This window comes from Carcharodon carcharias, chromosome 9 (assembly GCF_017639515.1).
Source record: "Carcharodon carcharias isolate sCarCar2 chromosome 9, sCarCar2.pri, whole genome shotgun sequence".
Taxonomy (NCBI): Eukaryota; Metazoa; Chordata; class Chondrichthyes; order Lamniformes; family Lamnidae; genus Carcharodon; species Carcharodon carcharias.
In genome coordinates, this window is record NC_054475.1 from 118,823,373 (window position 1) to 118,848,442 (window position 25,070).

The 25,070-nt window shown below is 47.2% G+C and overlaps 1 protein-coding gene across 1 annotated transcript in view; it reads left to right on the forward strand.

Annotated features, from left to right (window-relative positions):
* Window positions 1-24,863, forward strand: part of tnmd (tenomodulin) — a 177,725-nt gene extending 152,862 nt beyond the window's left edge. Inside the window, exon 10 of the mRNA XM_041196164.1 lies at window positions 24,519-24,863. Coding sequence (XP_041052098.1) covers window positions 24,519-24,728 — 210 coding nt within the window. The 3' untranslated portion in view covers window positions 24,729-24,863. The remainder of the gene's footprint in view (window positions 1-24,518) is intronic.
* Window positions 24,864-25,070: the final 207 nt, after the last annotated feature.

Consider the following 25,070-nt stretch of genomic DNA (forward strand, 5'->3'; position numbering starts at 1 on the left):
AAAAGCTTTGATTAAACACAGATGGAGGCGAATGAAATTTGTCTTGTCTTACAAAACTGGCAATAGTCCATCGCTATCCCATTTTACACTCCACCTGATTTTCAAAGAAAAACCAGCAGTGTAAAATGGGCAGATGCACTATTATTAGTTTTGTGCTACAGTTCAAGTCAAATTTCACCCCCACAGTGTCTTTCATGTGCTAACAGGCTAATTGTAAAACAGTTCAGAATTCATGGTGGAGGAAAATAGACTTTCTATTTCCTGTCCCTTGGAGATACTGGCCAGAATTTTCTGGCTGGCGTGCGGGTGGTGGAGCCATCAGCGCGCGGCTTCACGATATTTTGGTCGGCAGGCACGCTCAGCAGTCCCATTAAGGTCCTTAACTTGCCAGTTGTCCTGGATTTTGAGCGGCCTGTGCGAACTTCGGGTCTGCGCATGGGCCCAACAGGCAGGCTGGTAGGAGATTTTTTAATAAAACTTATACACCGGCTGGATATGTGGACTCAGAGGGTTGTACATGTTTTCCATGAAGATTTAATTGCTGGAATTGTTTAAAAGCTGCCTGTGTGATTGTTAGCAGTTCTCATTGATTTCCACAAGCTTCTTGTGTACTTTGAAACCATCTGCAAACAGTAATCTTTCTCAGGCCTGCAGCTTTCCGGAGGCCTCCATTTAGCCTGGGTATGGGTTCTGACATCGCCACTGGAGGCAGCTCCTCTGAGGAGGAAGGGAGGGATAGAATAAGGAGGAGGCCAGGAGTGGACAATCAACCTCCAGGGGAGCCACCTTTGGGTCACCAGGCGCAGGTGCAAGGGGCGCAGGGCCAAGAGGTTGTCCAAGGTCCAAGGGGCCACAGAAGACGCCACTATCCTGCTGCCAGGGTATACAGGTGGAGAAGCAGCTACCTCAATATGACTGAGGTGCAGTGCTGAAGGAGCCTCTGACTTTCAAGGGAGACAGTCAACTATTTCTGTCAGATGATTGGCCCTGAGATCTCCCCTAACTGTGTGGATGGACACCCCATGCCAGCGGCTCTGAAGCTCACAGTTGCCCTCCACTTCTAAGCCTCTGGCTCCTTCTAGGGCTCGGTGGGTGAGCTTTGTGGTGTCTCCCAATCAGCTGTCCACACTTCTGTCAAGCAGGTTATAGGCGTTCAGTTCAGATGGGTATCCACCTTCATCCACTTCCGCTGTGACCAGGCAAGTCAGGAACAGCGAACCAGAGGCTTCGCGGCCATTGCTGGCTTCCCCCGCTTCCAGGGTGCTATAGACTGCACACATGTGGCCATCAAGGCGTCAGCAGGTGAGCCCACTGCCTTCATCAACAGGAAAGGCTTCCACTCTATGAACATGCAGATAATGTGTGATCGCAGGATGCAGATTCTACAAGTCTGTACACGGTACCCAGGCAGCTCCCACAATACCTACATCCTCAGACACTCCCAGGTGCCAGCGCTCTTCAATGCTCCAGCTCGTCTGGATGGATGGCTGCTGGGTGACAAGGGCTATCCCCTCAGAAGGTGGCTCATGATGTCACTACGCCATCCAAGAACAGAAGCTGAGCAGAGTTACAATAGGAGCCAGGGCACCACAAGGGCTGTGGTGGAGAGAGCCATCAGTCTACTCAAGATGCGCTTCCATTGCCTGGACCGCTCAGGGGGTGAACTCCAGTAGCCCCCAGATCGCGTCTCTGTGATAGTGGTAGCATGCTGCGCTCTGCACAATCTTGCGCTGGAAAGGGGGGATGCAGTTGATGATGAAGACCTTGACGCAGTGGATGAGGCCGCACATGATGAATCCAGCAGTGGCTCAGAGGATGAGGAAGCACAGGGCGATGATGAGGGGCAGCACACCGACCCACTACTACACCAAGGAGGCAGGGACACCCAGGACAATTTAATCCAAAGAACCTTCAGCTAGCTCCACACACATTGATCAGCAGGACCAGCATTGCCTGGCACTTCCACACGTGGCACTTAGGTACAACATCTTCCACCTGTTCAGCTGCAACTAAGGGCTTAGGGCAGAAACATCAATGTCCACTCAAACACTCATGATAAATATTTGAAAAAAAAATGCACCACAAATGAAACACTCTCAGCCATGGTAACAAAAGTGGACTTTATTATGGTCCAAAAGAAAACCAACCAATACTCCATTGCAATAAGAAAAATTTGGGTCCCTATTCTAAGGCCAACACAAAATCACCAGTGACATACCCGTGGTGTACTTAATGTGCCTTATGCTTATGTTTTCGGGTGCTACATCTAGGTGCCTGCTGACTCTGCTGTCCTATTGGCCTCGATGACCTTGGCGGGCATCCTCTGACCCGTGGAACCTGTGATGGCCCCGCCTGGGAGGGAGTGGCCAGTTCCTGAACTGGCACCTCCCCAGTTGTCGCAGACTCAACGGAAGAAATGTTGACTGGCAGAGGGGCGGAGGAGCTGCTGCCCTCATCCGGAGCGCCCTGAGAGGAGCTCGCAGTAACGACAAGCAGCTGCTGCACCGACGTGAGGTCCCTTTCGACACCCCTGCTCACTGCAGATGCATGGGCACCGAGTGCCAACGCTTGGTGCCCATATCTCCCACATTGGGAATGACCACCCCTGGCCTGTACTGCTGTGAGGGCTTGCAGGTCAGAGTGTATCCCAATCATAAAATATTCCATCCAATTGAACCCCCCTCTATGAAAGTCGCCAATCTCATTGGAGCAAGCCTGAAGCTCTGCCTTCATATGCACTCTGCCTGGACTCCTCCGTCGCAGAGAGCAACTGAACCATTCCCTCATGCAACCCTGCCAGATGCAAACACACTTCCTGCCACCTGTCCTGCAGCTGCTGCATTGGGGACAACTCCAGAGGCACGACATCAGTGCCGGACTCAGCATGTGCCTCATCCCCTGCAGCCCTTCGGCTGCTGGCACCATCGGCCCCCTCTGCCCCTACCATCTCCTCCAGTGATTGTGATGTGCCCTCTCCACTGTGACCCAGGACACTTGCCAATGGTAAAGTCCCCACCGAGATGTGCGTGTCTGCACTGGTGCCTGGCTAGCTGAAATGATGTGCCACAAGTTGCACATGTTGCCCCTCAGGTATGGTGAGGGGGCTGTGATGTGGACGCTCTGGTGGTGATGCTGAAATTAACAACAAGGACAGTGCATCAGTTAGCGTACAGTCACTTCAACCTTTCATCCCTTTCCTCCCCAGCCTCATAAGTCGCTCACCCTTCAAGGCCCTAAGGAGACGAACATTGGTGAGGTGGAAAAGAGTCAAGAGGAGGCCCAAACATTAAACGCACATGCAGGCAGGCTGGTCAGATTGCCTCAGGAATGCCACATGGTATGTTATGTACCATAGGAGTGAGGAAAGTGCAGAGGTACCTGATGTGGATGCATTGTGGCCTGGAGAGTTGCAGGGCTGAGGAAACATCGCAAACAGTTGTGACATTTGCTGTGGAGCACAGGAGACTGAGAGGCCTTCATTCCATTAGGAAGGGCATAGACAGGGTGGGTAGAAGGCAACATTTCCCCTTGGCGCAGGGAATAGTAACTTGGTGGCATTTATCTAAGTTGAGTGCCCTGAGGTTCACAGCTGAGGTGCTGAGGACCTTTTGGGCAGAGCAATGTGGGGTGCACTGGCTGAAAGGGTGCTAGAGGTCCCAAGCCCCTTAGAATGGAATAACTCTTGGGCTGTGCAGCAGTGATCCAATGGCATGTTAGACCATGGTGATAGTGGTCACAAATGGAATAAGGTGATTTTGGAAGATGGTGGAGATGCAAATCCTCAAGGGGACAGGGGTCCCTTCTGTATGACCCAAACGTCTGAGTGTCTCAGTCTGTGAATGAGCATTGTTGCAGCATTAACAACTGCAGCAACCATCAGTGCTTTGGATGGTGGGCAGACAGAGTGGATGGGACTGTGGACCTCAAATACCTGGCCGCTGGACCCCAGCCTCGCCGCCCCCGGCCGCCCTGTCCTCCTGCCTCCTGCCCAGCTCCATGGCCTGCTCTTCAAAGGTTGAGGCGCTGGAGGAGGGCGCACCCATCTCCGGTCCTCTGGCGGTCCCAGGCATTGTGCTGACTTTTTGCCTGCAAAACAGAGAAGAGGATTTATTGGGGCTGCTCGCTCATGTACTCTGCACACGCATGCCGCACCCCAACCACAGGGGCCCATCTAAGGCTTCCAGCGGCTCCTGTCCACACTCCTGGTGATCGGTCCCCAGAAAATAGTCCGGCTGGTCCCAACCCCCTCCCCCAACGGCCACCTTGGACACATTTGGCACCCATCATTTTGAGTAGCACACGGGTCTTAGCGCCCATGGCAAGGAGGCGAAACTAGGTGCGGTGTCAATGCCAGCAGATGCCCCTTGGCCAAAACACCTTGAGTCACCCCTTGCACCATCTCCTCACCATCAATATGACATGTGTTGGAGACCTGAGTGTGTGTCCAACGGCCTCCCCTGCAGGTTGCCCCCAGACTACTCAAATGCCACACACACACTAACATATGCTGCGGGGAGAACCCTTCTTCTCCTCAACCACTGAGGCTGATGTAAGCATGGTCAATACCTGTTTGGCCACCCAGCGTGCGCCAGATGCCCTATGTAGTAAAGACAGCAAGACGTGAGGTGGGGGACTCAAAGGCTAAGGCTACCTTTTGGGTAAAATGGCCAAGACCGACATGGTGCTCACCCGTCCAGAGCGCAGCAAGTCATTGATCTTTTTCTGCACTGGGTGCTAATGTGCCGCACATCATCATGGGCACTGACAGCGTCACCCACCTCCTCCCATGCCTGGCTGGTGACATGGGGGGCCCTCCTCCTCCCATCCTCCGCATACAATAGGTGCCAACGGATAGACACCTATTGGAGGAGGACAGCAAGGCAGGCATTGGAAAATCGGGGGGCACAGTGGCCCCCCGCTGGCCTCTGCTGCAGCCTGCTCCCCTCCTCCTGCACATGCTGCTGTGCAATCGGTCCCCCCTCTCTCTCTCCACAAGTGGCCATGGTGCACTGCCTCAAGCAGGCTGTCTGGCCACTCTTTATACAGGCCGTTGGTTCCCATTGGAACTGGCAGTCTGAGGCCACCCGCCCCCGTGACTATTTTCCCATTCTCCACGCGAGTCACTAACCCGCTGGGTGGGCCTTAACTGGCCCAACCCGCAGAAAATAGCGGCAATTGCCTGCCCACCCGCCACCGAGTCGGTCGGGCCCGCCCACCCGTCAAGGGCAAAACTCTGGCCACTGAGTTGTCAGGGCATAGCGAATAATGGAAAATCAGGCAGGGAGAAGCCCACACTCCAAGTGGAACTCACCCCATTTGCCAGCCATTAATTTGAAAGGGAATTAAATGGGCTCGCTGCCTAAGCTTTCAATGTGTCGAGTGGTCCAGTCATTCCATTTGATTGGTTCGCAATAAGTGCTTTGACCTTGTAATCTCATGGGACAGACCAACTGTAAATCACACAGGCATCTTGGATAGATTTACTTCAGCACCACCCAATTTCAGCTACTTCAGTTTAGCCTGGCCATAAACACAATTACATAAATCCTGCAGACTAAACCCACTGATTCACTAAGAAATTAAAATTACTATCTTCAAAGTCTGAGTTTTATCCCCCAAGTTCTGTAATGAGGCTTTCAAAAGGATCATAGCTGGCTACACTATTCATTTAATTCTTTGTGAACTGGTTGCAGACTGCTGCTTAGTTCATCACATTTTTAGTTCCCTCCTGCTCCTGTTTCCTGCTACAAATAACAATCCATAAATAAACCAATTTGAAGATTTCAGCTTAGCACAGAAGTATCTGCCATGACTGATATGAACCATCTTCAGAAGTGAGGCGAGACAAAATGGGCCTCCAACCCGATTACAATGAAAGGGTTTAGCATTTGCTCGCAGGGCAGGTTTTCCCAGCTTATTTCATGGGTTAGCTCATGCCTCAGTTAATGTGGAGGGTTTGGCTCATCTGGAGAGCACAACACCTGAGAGGTACCTGGAGGGAATGACAACAGGGGCTAAATTTCATAAAACACCTTGGTCAGTTTTGTTAAGATTTTCCATAAATCATCAACCTCTGTGAAATGTCACAATCACAAGGTCACATTCACTTTATTTGATTTTAGCTTTCGGGGAGGATTTATTCTTCTTTCCACAAATCTTAGCTGACTTTGGGAGAGAAAGTATCTAATTTAACTGTTTATCTCAAACTTCCTCTGTAGCTCATTGGGTAGAGGCATTGAGTAATGTAGCATTACATTATTCAGCTGAGCAATGTCCTGAGTCCTACCCATAGGAAGAGGAGGAGGCCATTCAGCCCCTTGAATCTGCACCACTACTCAATCATATCATGGCTGAACTGAACTTTGATTCCATTTACCATTTACTCACTCTTATTTATTCCTTGATACTCTTACCTAACAAAACCTTTCAATCTCAGTCTTAAATGTTCATTTGTCCCAGCATCCACAGCCCTTTGGTGACAGCGTTCCAGATGTCCACTATTCTTAGTCTGAAAAAATGTCTTCTAATTTCTCTCCTGAATAACATAGCTGTAATTATAAGATTATGTTCCCACCTGAAGAAATAGTTCTGCTTCAGCTGCTCGATCAAGTCTTTTTATCATTCTTAAACACCTCAATTAGATCACCCTTTAATACTCAAGGGAAGGCAAGCCAAGTTTATGTAACCTGCCCTCATATTGTATTCTGAGAATCTCAACTAAGGTAGTAATGGAGGCAGTATAACTCACCTGGGTGTTCCCGGGCTGCAGTGCCTGCTCACATCGTCTACGTAGTAATCCCTGCTGGAACTGAAAAAAAGGCTCATACTTAGCCTGAAGGTTTTACCTTGCTTCCAGTTAAACATTACTATATTGCTACCCAGGCCTATACATGTGACCACCATTTAACAATGAGGTATACCGGAAGACTACTGGTGCCCTTGGAACAATAAGCAAGAATAAATGATAGCCTTGAAGGGAAGAAGAGAAATTGTGAATTATTTGCTTGGATTTATCTATTGATAATCCAAATAAATTGAGTTAAATAGTCAGCCTGCATAAGCTCCTATTTAGAACGTACATTATAGGCCCATCATATTTTGCTATAAGTATACAAAAAAAAATTTTAAAAAAAAGCAGAGAGTAATATCAGTTATTTTTCTGTCAGTTTTTTGAGCTGAGGAGAAACTTGCGATTTCAAACCAGCTCCAATCTATATAGAACCAATTATACCTAAGTTTACCTTTAGGTGTGTCCTTTAATTGAATCCAGGATTTACTTATTGACAGTTAGATATTGGAACCTTAAAAAGGCACAGCTCCATCTTTATAACTAAATACTGCATTTAGTGTTATGTGGCACAAAAAAACACCCTCTGACTTACTGTAAACAAGGCCTTGGGCGGTTTACTGGTGACTGATAAAATATTAACTTTTTTTTCTTCTATCACTACTGATGCTTGCAACAAATATGCATCTCTGAGGTGAAGAACCATTGAATAGATCTCAGCTGCTTACATTTTTTAAAAAGCCCTTTTTGCTCTATCTTTATAACCCTGCAATACTTTGGAGACCTTAGCATGAGTCACCTACTTTGAAATTATTCCTCCATTCTCCAGTAGCCTCCTATGGAGGTGCCTCGACCCTCTACATTGACTCTCCTCCATCAGCAAGGATAGAACAGGAGGCTGAGGGGAAACATGGTGAATAATTAGTACTAAAATAATAATGGAGTATTTTTTTTATTCATTCATGGAATGTGGGCTTTGCTGGCTGGGCCAGCAGTTACTGCCCTTCCCTAATTGTCCATGAGAAGGTGGTGGTGAGCTGCCTTCTCGAACCACTGCGGTCCATGTGCTGCAGAGACACCCACAGTGCAGTTAGGGAGGGAGGTCCAGGATTTTGACACATGACAGCGAAGGTACAGTGAAATATTTCCAAGTCAGGATGGTGGGTGACTTGGAAAGGAACTTCCAGGTGGTAGTGTTCACATCTGTCTGCTGCCCTTGCCTTTCTAGATGGTAGTAGTCGTGGGTTTGGAAGGTGCTGTCTAAGGAGGCTTGGTGAGTTCCTGGAATGCATTGTGTAGATGGTACACACTGCTGCTACTGTGCATCGGTGGTGGAAGGAGTGAATGTTTGGGAAGGGGAGCCAACTAAATGGGTTGCTTTGTCCTGGATGGTGTCAAGCTCCTTGAGTGTTGTTGGAGCTGCGCTCATCCAGGCAAATGAAGAGTATTCCATCGCAATTCTGACTTGTGCCTTGTAGATGATGGACAGGCTTTGGGGAGTCAGGAGGTGAATTACTCATCACAGCATTCCTAGCCTCTGACCTGCTCTTGTAGCCACAGTATTTATATGGCTAGTCCAGTTCAGTTGCTGGTCAATGGTAACCACCCATGATGTTGATAGTGGAGGATTCAGCAATGGTAGTGTCAATGAATGTCTAGAGGCAATGGTTAGATTCTCTGTTGTTGGATATGGTCATTGCCTGGCACTGGTATGGCGCAAATGTTACTTGCCAATTGTCAGCCCAAGCCTGGATATTGTCCAGGTCTCGCTGCATTTGGACATTGTCTGCTTCAGTACGTGAGGAGTTGAGAATGGTGCTGGACATTGTGCAATCATCGGCAAACACCCCCCCATCTGACCTTATGATGGGAGGAAGGTCATTGATGAAGTTGTTGAAGATGCTTGGGCCTAGGACACTATCCTGAGAAATCCCTGTAGTAATGTCCTAGAACTGAGATGATTAACCTCCAACAACCACAACAATCTTCCTTTGTGCTGGGTATGACTCTAATCAGTGGAGAGTTTTCCCCCTGATTCTCATTGACTCCAGTTTTGCTAGGTCTCTTTGATGCCACACTCGGTCAAATGTTGGGCAGTCACTCTCACCTCACCTCTGGAGTTCAGCTCTTTTGTCCATGTTCGAATCAAGGCAGTGAAGTGGAAATGCTGTCCATGAATCTTCCCTCCACAGTCTTAATCAGAGTGGAGGCTGGAAGATTAAATGCGCTCTTACTGCCGAACTTGTCCTGAGGGAGGAGCATGAAATTCCTTCCCTGGAAACCAAGGCCACAGAAGGTCCCCCCACCCAACCCCCTGCCCCCCCACCCCACCTTAAACCAGCTTATATTTCACCCCTTCCTTGGATTCACCTAGTTCTGTTGAAGGGTCATGAGGACTCGAAACATCGACTCTTTTCTTCTCCGCCGATGCTGCCGGACCTGCTGAGTTTTTCCAGGTAATTCTGTTTTTGTTTTGTCCACAGAAGGTAACTCAATCTCAGTCTCAGCTGCTCGTAGGCAGACTAAGAGGCCCGGGTGTATCAATGCACTCTTTCTGTAAACATCATGCAATAAAACAGTACAGTGACTTTGTGAATGAATATGTGAATGTACAGCATAAAAGTTTCATGGAAACATATGGACATTTAAAAGAAGACCTATGGAATAATAAAACATTGACATCATCAGCGAGCTATCAGTCTGTCACAAGCTTTAGCTCTTTACATCTTGGCCTTCCTAAATGTTTTTAAGTGAGCCCTAGTATTCAGAGACTGCCTATTATTGGATAGCTAAAGGCCTTCCCCTTCCAGCAAAAGCAGTAGTTCATTCTCCTATTATATGTCAGGCCTTACCTTGTATCAAGGTTGGATGTTAAAGGGACACAGTCTTTATGAGGAAATGCTTGCCATTTATTTGGACCCACAGCAATATAATAATGTCATTGTCTTTTAACTGTTAATACTCTGATATGAACAATAAATTGTTCTTCACCCTCTAGGCAAAAGCATGTTTTTTAAGTTTGTTTTTGAAGGCAGTGGGAAATAAATTTGCTCATGTAGTACCACTTCTTGCTACTCTTGTGTAACCTGTGTGTGATTCTTCATTGATATCATTGAAGAAAGTAGTGAGAAACAAAGAGGTAGCAGCTCATTCCTCTGCCTGTCCCCACAGAATTGAGGTAAGTCTGCATGGCGCTACTAGAAGTGGCATTGCACAAACACATTTCTCCTGCAGTGACTCTCTAATTAAATAGAATCAACCTAAGTTGAATCAAGTCCTTCTACTCTCCTATAATAGCTATTTGGAAGCTCTATTGATTATCATTTTGTATGAAATAAATTCCTAGTCACTTTTTAATTCTTTCACTCTTGTCCAGTTAATTCCTCTTAATTGAATGTGCTCTTGAGTTACTCATAGCCTTGCCTGATGATACAATAGGCAGAATTTTCTGCCTGTCGGGTGGGCAGGCCCGACCCAATCTCCAGTGGGCGTGGAGCTGATCCCCGCCGGCGAAGCGGGCCACACCACCAATTAAGGCCCACCCAGCATGACTTCCCATGGGAAGCGCGCTTCCTGTGCGGTTGGGGGGGATTCCCTAAAAGCGAGAGCGCGCTCTTTCATGCACACATCTCCCTAAGGCTAAGAGCTGCCTCAGGGAGATCGCCTGGACTTTGAGAAATATTAAAAATAGAAAAAAATATCCCTAACATGGCCCCCTCATGTGACAATGTCACATGAGTTGGGACATGTTCATAACTTACAGAATAACTATATTAAAATTTTTAAAACCCTGCCTGAAACCTCATCCCACAACTGGATGAGGTTTCATGTTTTCTCTATTTGGCGCCGGGTCTCCTGGCCTGCCCACCAACCTTAAGGTTGGACGGGCAGGTCCTTTAATCATTTAAATGATCCTGTCAGTGGCCTCAATTGGCTGATTTTGCTGCGCCCCCACCTTCCAGAAGATTTAAATGGGGCAGGGTGACGTCGGGGGTTCTGCCTGATGTCATCCTGCGTCATTTTGAACATCAGCAAGTGGGCCCGCCCCCTGCTTGCCAACGGCAAAATTCTGCCCAATGTGTTTAGTCCTGGGTCTTTTGATTTAACTTACGATTACTTTTAAAAGAAACTTTCCACGGTTTTCCATTTTCTTCCATATTTTCATAGATATTATGAAAAATGGAGCATCATTTTTAAAAATTTATTCTTTCTTAGGATGTGGGCATCGCTAGTGAGGCCAGCATTTGTTGCACATGCCTAATTGCATTGAACTGAGTGGCTTGCTCTCCCATTTCAGAAGGCAGTTAAGAGACAACCACATTGCTGTGGGTCTTGGAGTCACATGTAGGCCAGACCAGGTAAGAATGGCAGATTTCCTTCCCAACAGGACATTAGTGAGCCAGATGGGTTTTTACAGCAATCAATGATAGCTGTTATGGTCACCATTACTGAGACTAGGGGCAGAATTCACCCCCCCCCCCACCACCCCCCCCCCACTCCTTGGGGGTGGGGGGGGGGGGGGCGCAGTTGAAGAGCAGGCATGTGGAGGCGCACCTCCAATCGGCGCCCCCAATTGGGGGCATGCCGCCATTTTATGTGGGTAGGCCAATTAAGGCCCGCCAAGCGTGACATCCACACAGAAGCACTATGCGCTTCCTTTCATGGCCGGGGTGGGGGGAGGGGGGAATCCCTCAGCCAAGAGTGCATTCTTTAGCGCATGCGTATGAAAGAGTGCACTCATCTCCCTGAGGCAAGGTGCAGCCTCAGGGAGATCAGCTCCACAATAAAATATATTAAAAATAGAAAAAAAATTCCATGACATGTCCCCTCATGTGACATTGTCGCATAAGTTGGGACATGTTCATAACTTTTAAAAACACTTAAATTAATTTTTTTTAAACCTACATGAAACCTCATCCCGCCCGTGGATGAGGTTTCATGCTTTTTCTAATGCCCGCCAGGGCTCCTGGCTTGCCCACCAACCTTATGGTTGGACGGGCAAGTCCATTAATTACTTAAATGACTCTGTCAATGGCTTCAATTGGCCATTGACAGGTCGGCGGGCGCACAGCTGATTTTGCTGAGCCCCCGCCTACCTGAAAATTTAAATGGGACATGTTGACGTCGGGAGTCCAGCCCGACATCACCCCACATCATTTTAAGCGTCGGCGGGCAGGCCCTACCTGGCCTAGCTTTATATTCCAGATTTTATGAACTGAGTTTAAATTTCACTAGCTGCTTTGGTAGCATTTGAACCTATGTCACCACAGCATTAGCCTGGGCCTCTGGATTACTAGTTCAGTGACATTACCACTAGACCGCCATCTCCAAGTGTTGAAACTCATCTATGACAATTTGCTCTTCCTATGTAACTTACCTTGTGAGATGTTAGACCACACATGTGTGCTTCTAGTGATCTTATATTCATCCCATCGCAATCACATCTACAAGAACGTATTCTAGATGAAAATATCTCTGCACCTCAAATCTGACATTATTTTGAAAAAGCTTTGTTTTTCGCAAATATATGAGGTTTACCTGCATTCTAGATTGAGAAACTTACTTGAGAAGCAAGAGTACTAGTCGATGAATGCTGCTAAAACATTCTGCTAAGGAACTGATTCTTGTGTATTGTTCTTTATTATTTTTCTGAACAACTATATTTTAAAATTACCTCAGAGAGAAAGCTATTGCCTCTTTGCAATAGCAATGAAAAATAAGACTCGCAAGCACTTCAGTAAAAATTATTTCCCTTGCCACAAAAGCAACATCTTAATTTATTGTCAGACTTCAGGAGTGCCAGTGCAACAAACTGCTCTCCAACCACACAGGCAGGGAGGAGAAGAGCACTCTCATTTTGCATGATATAATATGGCAAGCTTTGCCTGAGCAATTCCATTAAAAATTCAGTCTTGTAGAGTTTTAGACTAAAGCGCCCTGAAATTCCACAGGGTTCTCTGGCGTGAGACCAGCTGAAAAATGGTGCAAACGACAACAACTTGCATTTATATAGCACCTTTTAACATAGTAAAACATCCCAAGGTGCTTCACAGGAATGTTATCGAACAAAATTTGACACTGAGCCACTTAATGGAGATATTTTTGACAGAGGACTGGAGTCATATAAAGGCCATTCAAGATAAGAGTATCAGGTTTCCTTACCTAAGTGACATTAGTAAACCAGTTGGGTTTTTATGGAAGTCCAACGGTATTATGATCACTTTTACTGATTCCAGCTCTGAATTTTCAGATTTTATTTTGTCAAACTTGACTCAAATTTTCAAACTGTCATATGGGGTTTGAATTTCTGCAATATCAGAGATATTCAGCTTCATAAAGATAAAGATAAAGCATATCTATCGTATGGGTGAAATCATCCCAGATTTGCACTAAGTGCGGTAGTGGGCGGGAAAATGACGCTTTACCCGCCGGCCACAATGGCGGCTTTTCACACTGTATCATCCCAAACCCACTGCATTAATTATGCATTCACGAGATACGTGCCATTTCGATGGCAGGTGGGTTCTAATTCACCTGCTACGCCATCACCTTTCCACTTCATCATGTCAGGCACTACATTTAAAGTGCAGCCATGCTCAGTGCTTCCAGACCAGGACTACTGGAAAGAAAACATGGCCCTGAAAGGTAAGAAGACTTCAACCCTCAAGCGCCTTTTGGACGCTGTGGAGGCCGGCTGTGATGTCCTGTAACCCCACCCTGGCCGCAGGAGGGGCAGCAGCTTTACCACTCCGGTTTGGTAGGCGCTGGCAGTGGTGATCAGTGCCAATGCTGCACAGAGAGGTTGGCCATTCAATGCAGATAGAGTATGAATAATCTCACCCGTGCAGCCAGGGTATGGCAACTATCTCATCACTCTAAACTCACACTCTCAAGCCCATCACACATTCACTGGCATCTCACTCACTGCCAGCTCAAAGGACATCACCACCTATTCTCACGCACAGACCCTCACATGCCCACCTGGCTTCATCTCCTGTGGAGACTGCCTCCTCGGCCCTCATCATCTTGAGGCCACTTGCACAGATCAACATGTGACCCCACCCTCCACACACAACCTGGGCTACCCTCCATCCGCAGTACAGCCCTTGTCCTGCAGCTTCTTCCCTTGCCTAAGGCCACTTCTCCCCATTCCCCAGTCAAGCCCTAACCCTGCAGCCATTGAAAAGCCACCCACATATGGCTAACCTGGTAGGTAGAGACCTGTTCATGAGCTCCCTAAAAGTGACATGGTGCTGTCTGAGAAGCTTGGCGCCTGTGAGTGCTCACCAAAGCAAGGTAGGCAAACAAACCTTGAAGTCCCGTGCAAAGTGCAGCTCGCCAAGTGCACACCTTGTATGCGTGTTTTCCCACAGCTGGAATGATTCCGGCGAGCTGGCCGAATAATCATATGCAGATTTATTACAGTGAAGTTCCTGATGTCCAATGACAAGAAATGCTGCCTGCCACTGGTGGGCTGAGTGGACAATCGCAAACTGGTTTCAGGCCATTATGAAACTGATTGTGCTATATTGTCCGCTCATGCCACCAAACACACCCGACGCCAGCGGGCATGGAAAATCCCAGCATAAGTTTGTAACCTCTTCCTCTGGCAGATCTGGATCACAAATTGGCAAAGGATGACTATGAGTAGAAGACCTTGTACTACATTACAGTAGCATCATAATCACAACAGCAACTTATAATAATATAACTCGTTTAACGTAATGAAACATACCAAGGTATTTCACAGGAGCATTATAAAACAAGGTATGACACTGAGCTACATGAGGAGATATTAGGTCAGATCACCAAATGCTTGATCAAAGAGGTAAGTTTTAAAAAATGTCTTAAAGGAGGAAAGTGAGGTAGAGAGGCAAAGAGGTACAGGGAGGGTATTCCAAACCTTAGAACCTAGGCAACTGAAGGAGTGGCCACCAATTAAACGGAATGATTAAAATTGGGGGTTCACCTGAAATTGAGGAACAGAGCCTGAGGGTTATGGCACTGAAGCCAGGCACACTATTTAGTAGCTAATAAACTTTTGACATCCAGTAGGTGAAGGAGATCAGAAGTTAATCTTTATTCAGTTTTAGATTTTATTCACAAAGTGAAACATTAGAAAAGCAAAGCTTCTAACTCTACAGTCCAACACCAGTGTCAATGTTTCTCTTTATACACTTTTGAGCAAACAATGAACAAACTAACCAATGATCAGCCCCTTAAAGGGGTACTATAACTAAAACAAAAGAAAGCTTGAAGGGGAGCTTCCCAAATTGAAAGTGCTCAAAGAAGTGTGAAAAACCAATCCATGTGAGAGCTAGCACCATTACACCTAAGTCCTGGAATGAGCCTTGAACCTAGGTCCTTCCAGCCCTGATACCCTATTGCTACCCATTGAGTTACTCAGGCTTGAAAGAGTACTGCATGTGGTATTCCCAGGTAGTCTGCCATCCAACTATTAACCAAGGCTGAGTCAACTGAGCTTCTGAAATCAGACGAGATTAGGTGTTTTCAGACCAGTATTGCTGAGGGCTGTATCTCTTTATACACTTTTTTGAGGCCCATAAACAAATAACCCAAAGGTCAACCTTGCTTAAAGGGGCATTATAACTTCACTGTAACTAAAACAAAAAATTTCAATCAAATTTATCAAAGTAAAGTGTCTCTTTATAATCTTCTGAGCAAATTATAAGCAAATAAACAAATTAACAACTCGATATAGGGGTAAAAATTATCATCCTTTTTTTTCTTTAGGGATGTGGGCAGCACTGGCAAGGCCAACATTTGTTGTCCATCCCTAATTGCCCTTGAACTGAGTGACTTACTAGGCCAATTCAGAGGCCAGTTAAGAGTCAAACGCATTACTGTGAGTCTGGAGTCACATGTAGGTACAAATGCCAGATTTCCTTCACTAAAGGACATTGGATTTTTACAAGAATCGATGATAGTTGTCATGGGGCAGAATTTTCATGTAGGTGTGCTGGGGTGGGCCCTGCACGCCGACATGTAAAATGACACGCAGTGACGTCAGGCACGCGTCCCAACATCACCACGCACCATTGCAATATTTCGGTGGGCAGGCATGCGATGATCTTCGATACATGTCCACCATTAATTAATGGGCCACTTAAGGTCCTTGAGCCAGTAATTGACACTGATTTTTCGGGGCCCGTGCAATCTTCAGATCGTCGCATGGGTGCAACGGGCAGGCGGGTAGGCTACATCTTTATAAACCTCATCCACGGGCGGGATAAGAGGGGTGAGCAGGGTCGCGAGTGGTATTTGTCAGACATCTAATGTGTAAACTTACTGCTATTTGCCTGTGTGAGCAGGAATATTTCAAAACTCTTCACAGCTGCTTGGACAGGAGTAATAGGCTTCAGGTCAGGACTCTGGAGTAAACATCATTTCTGGGGCCTTGCTGGTTTCAGGAAGCCTTCCCTTAGCCTGGGAATGGGAATTGTGCTCTCCACTGGAGGCACTTCCTCTGAGGCAGAAGAGAGGGCCAGAAGTGGAAGGAGGCCAGGATCCATATTCAGCCTCCAGTGAAGCCATCTTAAGGAGGACAGGCGCAGGCACAAGGGACGCAGGGCAAACAGGAAGTGCAAGGCAGAGGGGGCGGCAGAAGATGCCACTAGCCTGCTGTCAGGATTTATGGGCAGCAAAGCAGCGACCTCAATATGTCTTAGGTATAGTGTTGAAGGAGGCTCTGTCTCTCAAGGGAGACAGTGACCTCCATTTGTCAGATGATAGGCCCTATGATCTTTGCCAACTGTGTGGGTGAGCACCCCATGCCAGTGGCATTGAAGGTCACAGCTGCCCTCAACTTCTATGCTTCCGGTTCTTTCCAGGGGTTGGTGGGTGATCTCTGCGATGTCTCTCAGTTGGCTGTCCACACTTGTGTCAAGCAGGTGACAGACGCTCTGTTTAGGCGTGCATTGACTTTCATACAGCTGGGACAAGGCCAGCCAGACATGGTGAGCCAGAGGCTTCACAGCGATTGCTGGTTTCCCCCGCATCCAGGGTACAATAGACTGCACACTTGTGGCCATCAAGGCGCCAGCGGGTGAGCCCGGAGCCTTCGTCAACAGGAAGGGCTTCCACTCCATGAATGTGTAGATAGTGTGTGATCACAGGATGCAGATTCTACAAGTCTGTGCAAGGTGCCCGGGCAGCTCCCATGATGCCTACATCCTGAGACACTCCCAGGTGCCGAGGCTCTTCAGTGCTTCAGCCTGGCTGGATGGATGGCTGCTGGGTGACAAGGGCAACCCCTTCAAAAGGTGGCTCATGACGCCTCTCCGCCATCCAAGAACAGAAGCTGAGCAGCGATACAATAGGAGCCACACCTCCACAAGGGCTGTGGTAGAGAGAAACATCGGTCTTTTCAAGATGCTCATCTGATGCCTGAAACGCTCAGGGGATGCACTCCAGTACCCCCCAGATCATGTGTCGCTGATAGTGGTTGCATGCTGCGCTCTCCACAATCTGGTGCTGGAAAGGAGGGACACAATGGAGGAAGAAGATGTAGAGGTAGATGGTCCGGCTGCACACGATGAGTCCAGTAGTGAGTCCAAGGATGAGCACTCACAGGAGAACGCTGAGGGGGTAGACACTGACCCGGACATCCTCCAGGAAGGCAGGGACACCAGGGAGGCTTTGATCCAACTTCAGCTAGAACACTGCAGATGGGCCTCCAACACAAGCCAGGGCTGCAGGCTCCATGCTCGATACCTGAGGGCAACATCTGCCTGGTTAGGAACATTAACTATGTGCCTTGTCAATGACAAACAAATCACTCATAACATCATGGGCTCCCATCCACCTGCAGAAGTAAGGAAACATCCTGAGCTTTGTTCACATATGAAGCATTTAATGAATTAACAAAATAAAACAGAAAAGAAACTTAATGCAAAGGTGTTCAGCATCACACCAACTTATAATCAACTAATAGCAGGGCAACATAAAACCACCAGTGAGAAGCCCGTGGTATGCCTAAGGTGCCTTAAGTTTATGTTTTTGGGTGCTACGTCTAGGTGCTGCACCCCTCACTGGCACTGGCATTCGAGACAGCCTGCTCACTCTGCTGTCCTGTTGGCCTCAATGACCTTGGCAGGCATCCTCTGGCCCATGAAGCCTTTGATGGCCCTGCCTGAGAGGGAGCAGCCAGTTCCACAGCTGGCATCTCCCCAGTCGCCGCAGCCTCATCAGATCCCATGGTCACTGGCAGAGGGGTGGAGGAGCTACTACCCTCATCCGGAGCACCCTGAGAGGAGCCTGCAGAGACGACAGGCAGCTGCTGTGCTGACGTGAGGTCATTTGGACCTCCCTGCTCCATGGATGGATGGGCACCCAGCTGGGATACTTGGTGCCCAATCCATCTCCCACACTGGCACTGACCAGCTGAGGTCCATGCCACTGTGAGGGCTTGCAGGTCCGAGCGCATCCCCAAGAAGCCCTGATTGTTCTCCTGGAGGAGCCTCTCCACGAAAGTTGCCACTCTCTCCACTGAGGAAGCATAGTGCTTGGTCATGAAGCTTATTGCATCGGTGATGCAAGTGTGAAGTGCCCTCACCACCGTGCCCCAGGACACTAGCTGATGATCTAATTCCCACTGAGGTGCTAGTATCTATGCTGGTGCCTGCCCAGCAGAGATGGTGTGACACTAGTGCTTCTAATCAGGTGTAAGAAGTGGCCCGTTTGCCTCCTCCTCCCGGCCCTGCTCTGGTGATGCTGAAAGGAAGAACCAGGCCATTTGATTAGTTCAAGTGGAGACAATGTCAATGTGCATGCCTGACCCCCAAATCAGAGTGCACTCATCCTTACAGAATCAATGGTCAACCCATGTTGCAAGCTTCAATCACTGAGCATTCAGCAGTGCCATGGCTGCTGGGACACACATGGTGACCTCAGTGCTTGGCAATCTTGCCTCTCCGTGGCACCCCAGCCTCACCACCACCGGTGGACCTGGGCACATGGCACCTCTCCAGTTCCATCGCTTCCTGCTAATATCTAGTGATTATGGCCAACTGGGCCTGGCCTCTGCCAGTCCACATCCGCTCTACGGTAGGTCTGGTCTTCTGAAAAGGAGAGAGGAGCATTGATCAGTCCACCCTGTACCTGGATTCCCATCGCATCCCTGCCACCCCAACCAGATGGGTCATTGCAGGCTCCAGTGAATCGTCACCCTACAGCTGCCACACACTCACACCAAGAAGCCAGGGCTGACCCCCCCACACCCCCCTTGCCCACATGCTGCCTCCATCACATTTGCCACCACACGGTTTCACCTTATAAAGCAAGGAGGCACAAGCACATTGAACGCCAAGTGCAGCAGATGGATTGGTGCCCCTTCACCTGGAAGCTCTCCTGACAGCATGCCAGCAGCCTGACTTTGACGTGTTTTGCAGTTCTAGCACTGCACCTAGGTGCAGATCCTTGAGGTAGCCACCAAAATAGTACTGTGGGTGTCCATCTACCACATGCTGCGGGTGCAGAACCCATCTCAGCACAACCCTTTCAGGGTGAACTAGGCATGGGCAATATCGGCTGGCCCACCCAGCAAAGGACACATGTTGTCAATGATTCAATGCAGTCACTGCACTCAGAGTTGTTGGGGGTGCAGGGGGGAAAGTCTACCTGCTATGTTGTTACCAATGCCAACTCACCCTTCCCGAGCACAAAAGGTCATCGAAACACTTGCGGCACTGGACCCAGGTGCATCGCACCACATCGTGGGAGCTCACTATCTCTGCCACCCCCCGCGCAGGCACGTTTGGTCATATGGGGGGGCCTCTTCCTCCCATCCCTAGGAATGAAGACCTCCTGCTGTGCTGCCACCCAGTCAAGGAGGGCAGCAAGGCACTCGGCGGAAAAGCAAGGGCACAGTGCCCCGCTGACCTACCCTCCTGCCTGGCCTGCTCACCAGCAGTGCTCTGGGGAGCCCTTCTGCTTGCCATGATTCACAGCCTTTGCAACGCTACAGGAGCACTACTTAAACAGGCTGCCGAGTTGCCATTGGACCCAGCAGTCATTGCATTCCTGTTGCTGCCCATCCACTCCCACTGTCCTCGGGAGCCACATTCCACACCTTAATTGGCCTGCTCCTGAAAATACTCCCCATGGCCCCCATTACTGAAATTAGCTTTATATTCCAGATTTTATTAATCAAATTCAAATTCCACCAACTGCCCTGGCAGGATTTGAACCCAAGTCCCCAGAGCATTAGCCTGGGCCTCTGGATTGTTACTCCAGTGACATTACCACAACGTCACATCTCTCCAAACCTAAACACGAATCAGAATTTTTGGTGATGCTCTGATTTTTGGAAAGCTGCATTGTTTTGTTGAAGAAAAGGGCCAATATTGCAATATTTGTAAACAGTAGGAGAGAAGCTGTGACTAGAATTCATACTAGATGATGCCAAGCTTAAGATTTTAAGAGCCTGTACCTGTAGGGGTTATTCAGTGGAGGTAAGAAGCTCCAGATTTGGGGTTCTGGAAAAATTGACAGAGCAACACAGATCACCAGAAGAACGCGGGATTGAAGGGTTAAATTATAAGGACCAGTTGCACAGGCGAGGCTTCTATTCCCTTGATAACAGAAGGTAAGTCATGGTCAAGGTAGTTGATAGGGGAGAGAGAAACTATTTCCTCTGGTGGGGTTGTCCAGCACAAGGGGGCATAACGTTAAAATTAGAGCTGTTGAGGGTGCAGTCAGCAATTAAGCACATCTTCACACAAACAGTAATGGAAATCAAGACCTCCCTCCATTAAATTGCAATGACCATCTCCAACGAGATTGAATCTAACCATCACCCTTTGACATTCAATGGCATTACCATTGCTGAATCATAATCCTGGGGGTTACCATTGACCAGAAACTAAACTGGACTTGCCATATAAATACTGTGGCTGCAAGAGCAGGTCAGAGATTAGGAATCCTGTGGTAAGTAACTCAACCCCTGACTCCCCAAAGCCTGTCCACCATCTACAAGGCACAAGTCAGAAGTGTGATGAAATACTCTCCACTTGGCTGGATGAATGTACCTCCAACAACACTCAAGAAGCTTGTCACCATCCAGGACAAAGCCTGCTTGATTGGAACCCCATCCACAAACATTAATTCCCTCCACCACCAATGCACAGTGGCACCAGTGTGTACCATCTACAAGATACACTGCAGAAACTCACCATGCCTCCTTAGACAGCACCTTCCAAACCCATGATCACTACTATTTAGAAGGACAAGGGCAGCAGACACATGAGAGCACCATCACCTGGAAGTTCCCCTCCAAGCCACTCACCATCCTGACTTGAAACAATATTACCATTCCTTCACTGTTGCTGGGTCAAAATCCTGGAACTCTCTCCCTAACAGCACTGTGGGTGTCCCAACACTGTAGGGACTGCAGTTTTCAAGAAGGCAGCTCACCACCACCTAATCAAGGACAATTAGGGATGGGCAATAAATGCTGGTCTAGCCAATGACACCCACAGGCCATGAATTAAATAAAATTGTTAAGGCTAGGTCAATTGAAAATCTCAAAATTATAGTTCAATAAGGGTATTAACAGATCTGGAACTAAGGTTGGTAGATTAAGCTGACATACAGATCACACATGATCCAACTGAACGATGAACCAGCTTGGGGGGGAGGGGACGAATGGCCTATTCACAATCCTATGTTACTCCACTGGGAGCTTGATATCAACACAATGATAGTTTAAAGATGAGGAAGATGGTAAGTCAGTACATGTGGAGTAACAAGAGGCGAGCATTCAGGAGAACACAGTAATATTGGTGAAATAAAGATAAGATTACTTATAGGAAAGAGATTGGAGTTTAGATAGAGAACTCACTCTTGAAAAAAACCTTTCATGAGTGCTGTGCACTAAATAAAAACATGATTTATAGCTATTTTGGTGTAAGCTGGAAAGATAAGCACTGTAGTTTGACAGATATATTTCACCACATCAGAACAAAACCTGATTCAATCATATTTGGGTTTTTTTTCCAAAGGTTTATTTATATTTTACTTTCAAGTCAAGAGCAAATCAAACCAATCAGCAACCTTGGCTTTTTTTAAGCAATGCATCAGTCAAAGATCACCGAAATAAAATTTAAGATAATTTTTAAAAAGAAAAATCACCAGCAGAAAGTAATGGATGAAGTATTACCAAAGATAATGCTATTTTCTATCATTTTCAAAACAGATAAAGGGACACTCAACTGTCTCATTAGATATAAATTAGATTGGCTTGTGCTATGTTATTGTGTGTGCAGACAAGACAAATTGAAGGCAAAATGAAGATGATTAGATAAGCTTTTTCCCTTTGAAATTGTCTGTTCTAGCCTCTCACCGCATTGCCCACTTCCACTATGACTAATTCCTTACACAGATAAACCTAAAGACAGTCATGCATCATCCAACACTAGGAATTACTTTTGATATTATTAACACGTCTGCTTAACCAAAGGGTTAACACTTTTATTAAAATAGTGGAAAGTGGTAGGGGGGAATCAAAAAAGCTGGTTAAGTATTCATATCATGATAGGATAGTAATTCTAAGCACTAGTTGCTATATAATGGTGTGTCACAATGGTTGGTAATTGGGGAGTGAAGATAAAATATAGGGCCGTAACCTCTGAGCTCCCGGGTGTCATTTTTGGGGGTAGCTCAAGGTTGCGCTGATGAACCCCAACCCCCCAGAAGTTCCCAAGCAAGCTTTGCATGCAATTGCCTGGGAAGTGCAAACTTCCTATGGGCAACTGCCCTGCAATGGGAATCACCCGAAAATGCAATTTAAATCGCAAATTTCTGATGGCTCCGACAATGCGACATCAATAGTTACCCACAAAAAGTTAGCTTCTGGCTTCTGGGTAACTATTATACTGATTCACCGGACTACCCCCAACCTTTCCCCCACCCCCCAAAGAATCCACAGGGGACACCCCTATCCCACGACTACATACCCTCACGGGACTACTTTCAACCCCTGACTCCGCCCACAAACCAGCCCCCTTGCTGATTGGGCAGTGCCCCACCCACCCTCCAACTAGCAGATGCCCCCATCCCCCTAAAGGCTGACACCTCTCCCCAACCACCTCTCCCCCTGAGCACCCAGCACCCAATACCCCAACTGGCTGAGCCCACCCCTACCCATGAGTACCTGACCTGACACCTGCACCCCCTTCACCGCCACCCTGGGTGCCTGACACCCACCCACCTCCCCTGACTGACTGACTCCCCTGAGTGACTCACCCATGCTCCCCCCACTCACCCCGAGTGCCAGGCACCCAGTCCATCCTGACTGGCTGACACCCCCCGACCTATCCAAACCCCAACTGGCCATCCCACCACCCCCTTGACTAGCCAAACCCCTCCCACACATGCCCTCCAACCTCTGACTGACTGACATCCCACCTCAGATTCTAACAACTTACCTAACAAACCTATCTTCTCCCTGTTTTGAAAGTGGCTGGGCCTTTAAACTCGCCTTATTTACGGCAGCCAGTGCCAATCTTCGTGACATCTGCAAATTTCCCAATCGTGCCCCCCACGTTCACGTCCAAATCATTAATATATAACACAAACAGCAAGGCTCCCAACACCGAGCCCTGTGGAACACCACTTGAGACAATTTTCCATTCACAAGACCATTACTCTTTATTTCTTGTTACAAAGCCAACCTTTTATCCAGTTTGCCACATTACCCTGAATCCCATGGGCTTTTACTTTCCTGACCAATCTGCCATGTGGGACCTTGTCAAATGCCTTGCTAAAATCCATGTACACAACATCCACTGCCCTACCTTCATCAACCCTTCTTGTCACTTCCTCAAAGAATTCAATCAAATTTGTAAGGCAAGGCCTTCTTTTAACAAATCCATGCTGACCATCTCTGACTAGTCCATGCCTTTCCACATGACAGTTAATCCTATCTCTCAGGATTGATTCTACTATTTTGCTCATCACCGATGTAAGACTAAGTGGCCTATAATTATTTGGCATTTCCTTTGATCCTATTTTAAACAATGGAACTATGTTTGCATTTCTCTAGTCCTCCAGTACCTCCCCTGTATCTAGTGAAGATTGGAAAATGATCCTCAGAGCATCTGCTATCTCCTCCCTGACTTCCTTCAGCAGCCTCAGAAATAATCCATCTGGCCCTGGTGACTCATCAACCTTCAAGGATTTCAAGCCTTCAAGTACTTCCTCTCTCTTTATGACTATCCCATTCAATATCTCACAGTGTTCCTCCTGGACTACTATATCTACATCCTCCCTTTCCTTTGTAAACACCGAGACAATATTATCTGACAAAAATGCAGTAGCAGCTATGAGAAGATTCCAAACCACTGTTGATATTTAATATAAAATATAATTTAAATCTATTTAATGTACTCCTGGCCCATACAGTAATTTAGGACACAACAAATGAGGTTTGGTTGCAGAGAGGTAATTTCTTTGCAGTATAGATTCAGGACCTGGGAGGCACAAAACTAAGATGCTGTCACTGGTAGGAGAGTGTAATTATAGCATCACATGTTTACATAGCCATTTCCCATTATAAATGTGGATATTGAGAAAGTACAATGGGAAAAATTGACACCAAGTGCCACAGTATTATGTTGGTATTTTCTTTCTCTATTTATGGAATAACTAAAGCAAAACAATGTTTTTATTCCTCTAAAAGCTGAAAAGGTTTAATATGTTTATATTTTTACAGAGGGCGTATGGGTTCGACTTCGATCCTTTGCTTGACCATCATGGATTCTGTTGTGCTGAATGTCACCGTGGACACCAACATTGCCAGCGAGTCTGTGAACCTCTTGGTGGCTATATGCCATATCCTTACTACTACCGAGGTTGCCGCGTTATCTGTCGGATTATCATGCCATGCAATTGGTGGGTTGCACGCATGCTAGGGAGGGTATAAAACACATGTGTCAGCAAACTGGAATGCCTATTCAAGCCTCTTTAGTTCTCTCTCCTTCAAAGTGCCCAAGTCTTTGTATCCAGCCATCAACAATTTTAAAATTGTCAGTTAATGGTTCTATTAAAACAAAGAATTCAAACGTTTCACTTTCCTCTATCAGCAGTGTAAGTATAATCACACACTGCACCTTTTGAACATCATTCTAGTCATCTTCTGTAAAAATTTACATCTCATTAACTGTGTGGGAGTATGTTTAGTTTATGTCTCACAGCCAGTGTTCTTTAGTGAACCCCAAGCTTGTGGCTCTAATTTACTATCAAACGCCAGATATTCTGATCCAGA